At 34.7% G+C, this 4770-nt stretch overlaps 1 protein-coding gene across 4 annotated transcripts in view; it reads left to right on the plus strand.

The window, feature by feature from the left end:
* Positions 1-3421, plus strand: part of LOC125043135 (endoplasmic reticulum aminopeptidase 1-like) — an 80196-nt gene extending 76775 nt beyond the window's left edge. For all 4 annotated transcript variants that reach the window (XM_047639090.1, XM_047639091.1, XM_047639093.1 and 1 more), the window contains 4 exons: positions 166-315; positions 571-693; positions 2757-2979; positions 3207-3421. In XM_047639090.1, the coding sequence (XP_047495046.1) occupies positions 166-315; positions 571-693; positions 2757-2979; positions 3207-3371 (661 nt within the window). In that variant the 3' untranslated portion in view covers positions 3372-3421. The remainder of the gene's footprint in view (positions 1-165; positions 316-570; positions 694-2756; positions 2980-3206) is intronic.
* The last annotated feature ends 1349 nt before the right edge of the window (positions 3422-4770 follow it).

A 4770-nucleotide genomic window follows, 5' to 3' on the forward strand; every position in this document is an offset into this window, starting at 1 on the left:
CTGTTATTATTATTATTATTTTTATTACAGTTATTATTATTACTACATTTGTTATTATTATTATTATTACTATTATTAGTATTAGGATTACTGTTAACACATTTCTTATAAGACTATCATATAAGATTAAAACTTTCACATTGTATCCTCTTTATTATGTATTAGGCTTTTGCGATCTGAGATTCTCATGGCGGCCGTGGAATGTGGAAATATACACGCCATTGAGGAAGCCCAGAAAAGATTTGCTGCCTGGCGAAACAAGAATGAGTCAATTCCACCCAATCTCCGCTCTGTTGTCTACAAAACAGGAGTCAGGTAGGAGTGGAGTTATTAATGATAGATAAGTGATTATATTTACATGTATGTTTTCAATTTTATATATATATATATATATATATATATATATATATATATATTTATATATATATGTATATATGTATATATTTATTTATATATATATATTTATATATATATAGATATATAAATGATTTTTTTTATCTGTCTTTCTTTTTACTTTTTGGATTAGGAGAAGAACATATCTATCAGTTTATTTCTGCATTTGCTCAATAGATATGGCACCGAGGAAGACTGGAGGCACTGTTGGCAAGTGTACAATACGTCCTCAATCCCCAGCGAGAAGAGCCTGATGCTGAAGGCCATGGCACAGACTCGTGACCCCTGGCTTATGCAGCAGTAAGTGCAACTTGTGTGTGTGTTTGTTTGTTTGTTTGTTTGTGTTCTACTTAGTTGTTCTTACCTAGTTGTTTCAATATGTGAGAAGAGCTAAGCTCAAATGTCCCATTTGCTAAATTTATATTATCATATAACAACATTATTTGGAAGATTGTTCCATGTTTCAATACTTCTGTTTGGGAAACTGAACTTCTTGACATCTTTCTCGCCTATTTTTACTGACATTTTTTGCTGTGTCCTCTCATCCTTCTTGTGTTCAAAATTATAAAGTTATCTCTGTTTAACTTCACCCTTCCTGTATTATAGTTGAACACTTTTTCTTAAAGGAGGGCAGTACTCCATATCCTTAATGTCATCTTTATGCTTTGTAAATATTAGGTCAATACAAGTTTATTTATTATATTTACACATAAATGGCTCTACGAGCATTTAGTCACCAAGGAGTCAGTTATTAGTGCTACCTATCTCACCTGTATACCCTTTTCCTCAACTTTTGGAAAGGGTCTTTTGCATTATTTCATTGTCTTAAATGTTATCAAGATTTTGATAACAATTTTATAATCATAACATCAATAACAGTAATAACAGTATCAATGTCAACTGTATCAAAAAGAAAAACCAATTCAAGAAATGGGAAAATCAGGATTGGGCACTAGGGATATTGATAGACTCCTTGCCAGCTGTGCACATGTGGAGCCATCTGTATGTAACAACATTCACAAAAAACTACAGGGAACAGAACATGAATCCAGGGTGGCTGGGTTAACATTTCTTGAACAAGTTTTTGGTAATTTTCTTTTGACTACCACCAGTGTATTGAGGTGGCATGTACACTGTGGTTCTTATTATATTTGCTTCATTTGTTTCTACTTTAATTGCCTTTAGTTCTACTATGGGATCTTGCTGAATCTCTGTCTCCTTTATAATAATTCCTCTCCTTGTTGATATTGCTACCTCCCCTCCATTTCCATTTGCCCTATCTTTTCTCCAAATATTGTAGTTTCCAAGTCCTAATGTTACTTCGTGTAGGGACAGATCCATTTTGTATTCAGTGATGCATATCATATCTGGTTTATTACCTTTAATAATTACATCTGGTTCTAGTAACTTTGACCATAAACCATCTATATTTGTATAAACTCTTTCTATATAATCTTTTGGTATTCCTTTTGGCTGCAAGGCTAATGATTGTCTGTCTCCACATTTTGGTTCTGATAGTAAACTTGTTTTGCTTGGAGGCTTCTTCTTCAGTCCTTTATTTTGATTTTGTTTTTTACCTCTTCCATTTTTTTCTGCAGTCCCCTTTTGTCATATTTTCTCTTATCCAGATTTTCTTATATTCTTTGTGCATGGCCAGGACTTTCTGTATTGCATCAGTTACCATTTGCTTATTCATGAATGTCACCTTTAAGGGGTATTTCTTTCCCTTTTTAGATTATTCCAGCCTCCTGTGGGCTATGATATTCTGCTCCGAGAATTCAGGATTTATGACCTTGAGAATATTGACAATCAATTTCTTGTCTTTGTTGTATTGCTCAATTTTCCATCTTCTACAACTTTTTCTTCATGTCCCAATATGACAATGTCCTTGTTTACATCAGCCAAATTTGCAATATTCCTGGCATGTTGCTTTCAATCTGTTTAACTCTTTCCACTACTTTGATTATTCATCAATTTTTTCTACTGTTTTGACTACTGTTGCCAATCTTAGTTTCTACTTCTTCCACCTTTTTCTTGAGTTCATTGATTTTCATGTCAGTCTTTCCAGTATTCTCTCTCTGAATGGTTGTGTTCCTATGCAAATTATCCACTATTTCCTTCATTTTACATTTACATCACATATTTTCAAACATTTTGCTACCAGGTTGTCTACCTTAGCTTCAAGTGCACCCATACACACATACAGACTCATACACATACAGCTTTCCTTTTTCCCTCCATTTTTCCTTTCTTTAGCTTATACATATATTCATCAACATAGTTTTTGATTTAGTGAAACTTTCCATAGAATGTGTAAATAGCAAAAGACACCCCACGCTAACCCCATCCCCAAACTCCCTCAGATACCTCGAGTACACTCTTGATGGCTCCAAGATCAGGCCACAGGACGTGATGATTGTCCTGAGGGAGGTGAGCCAAAACCCTGGTGGAAGGCTCTCAGCCTGGAGGATGGTACGTCAGCACTGGACACAGATTTCACAGCTCTTCGGCCATGGCTCCTTCACCATTGGGGCAATTATTAAGGCTGTCACTTCTCCCTTCACTTCAGCTTTTGACTTGGGCGAGGTTAGTGCTCAGGTATTCTGTTTTTGAGATCAAAAGCATGTGTATATACTTGGGTATTGTGTTTTTAGATTGAAGACATATATGTATGTACTTTGCTTAAAGGCTTACTTACAATAAGTTCAGAGTACTATCTCTGTGTAAAGATAGTTGAACTCTTCAACAAAATCTTTGTGCTCTAATGATACATGCAATGTACTATAATCTAAAGACTGCTTTGCATTCCATAGGTTGAGTCATTCTTCAGCAATGTAGATGTGGGTCCTGGGGAGCGTGCACTTGCCCAGGCACTTGAGACCATCAGACTGCACATTCAGTGGCATGAGCACAACCTGGATGACGTGACACAGTGGCTTCACCAACAGCTGTCCAAGCCAGAAGGGAGAGATGAATAGGGTTAGACTTAGCCCTCATAGAGGATGGGTCTTTTATATATATATATATATATATATATATATATATATATATATATATATATATATATATATATATATATATATATATACACACACACACACATACATACACACACACACATATATACACTACCTGTGAAAGTATAGATATACTGAACTCTGTCATGCATATATCCTTGTACTGTTTCTGTGTTGGTGTAAGTGTAAAAGTAGAAACTTTTAACAAATGGAATTATCAAGCAAGCTCACAGACTTGCTAAGTTGACAATATATTAAATTGGTGTTTAAGATTTTTTTTTCTAATTGATATACATTTCTCTACCTATAATGAAAAGATGTTAGCCTTTTTTAACTGTCATTAATGGAAAGCAATGGCCAGTTCAGCATTCTAAACATTTATAGGCAAATGCTGAAGAATAGAAAATGTAATGACCACTTCCAGGATCCAGTGAAGGGTGAGTGTGAGGGGAAACTGTCTTGAGGTGCTCCTCCCCTCTCCCCCTTTCCTCTTGCAAAGATAAGGATGGGTTTTGTATTTGACCGTGCTGTAACCTCAGGGTAATCTGTTATGGGGTAAAACTTGATCTCTAAAAAGGATACAAAAGGCTGGTTAAACTCTGAGTGTATGTTAATGGATGTTCATGTATATTTCCTTAAACTCTGGACAAATAGCATTTTTTCAAGCACAGCCTATTTTGATAGAAATCCACAACAGACATTTAAAGGTCTTGTAAGATGGAATTACTCAATGTTGTTGCATTTGATCAAGTGTAAATTTTATACCTCATGTATCTCTTCCATAATTTTGATAAATAGTAAAATGTCTAAAAGATCATAAATGATAATGTCAATACAAGGCTTAGTTTTGGATACAGAGGGTAAATGCAGCAAAAGAAGAAAGTAAGCAGAGTTCATTGTGACAGATATACAAGAAGGTATGAATGAAAATGAACAGTTCCAGAAGGTGAGATTATGGATGTCAATTACATATCTTCATTTTGGATTTCTTTTTTCCCATTCAATCATACCTTCTGTGTTAGTCATGTAGAATTGGCTTATTTGTTGTAATGATACGGGAATCCACTTTGCTCTCATTTCAAGTTGAAATTTGATTTGTCCTTGTGGGTGTCTTATCCTCATAATGCACTTTAAATGTTCACAGAATGAGATACAATAGCTTGTATTATTTATCATGTGCATCACCATATCAGTAATTTTTTTTTTAGTGAAATGGGATAATTCAATGATCAAAAGGAAAAAGAGAGACTACACAGAGTATGCTCATGCATAGGTGGTATCTCTTAGTGTGCATTTAGTATGTACTTTTTCACTGACTTAGATCCCCATCTACCTAAGTGTAAAGAGTATGAAAACTGCA

This window comes from Penaeus chinensis, chromosome 33, assembly GCF_019202785.1.
Source record: "Penaeus chinensis breed Huanghai No. 1 chromosome 33, ASM1920278v2, whole genome shotgun sequence".
Taxonomy (NCBI): Eukaryota; Metazoa; Arthropoda; class Malacostraca; order Decapoda; family Penaeidae; genus Penaeus; species Penaeus chinensis.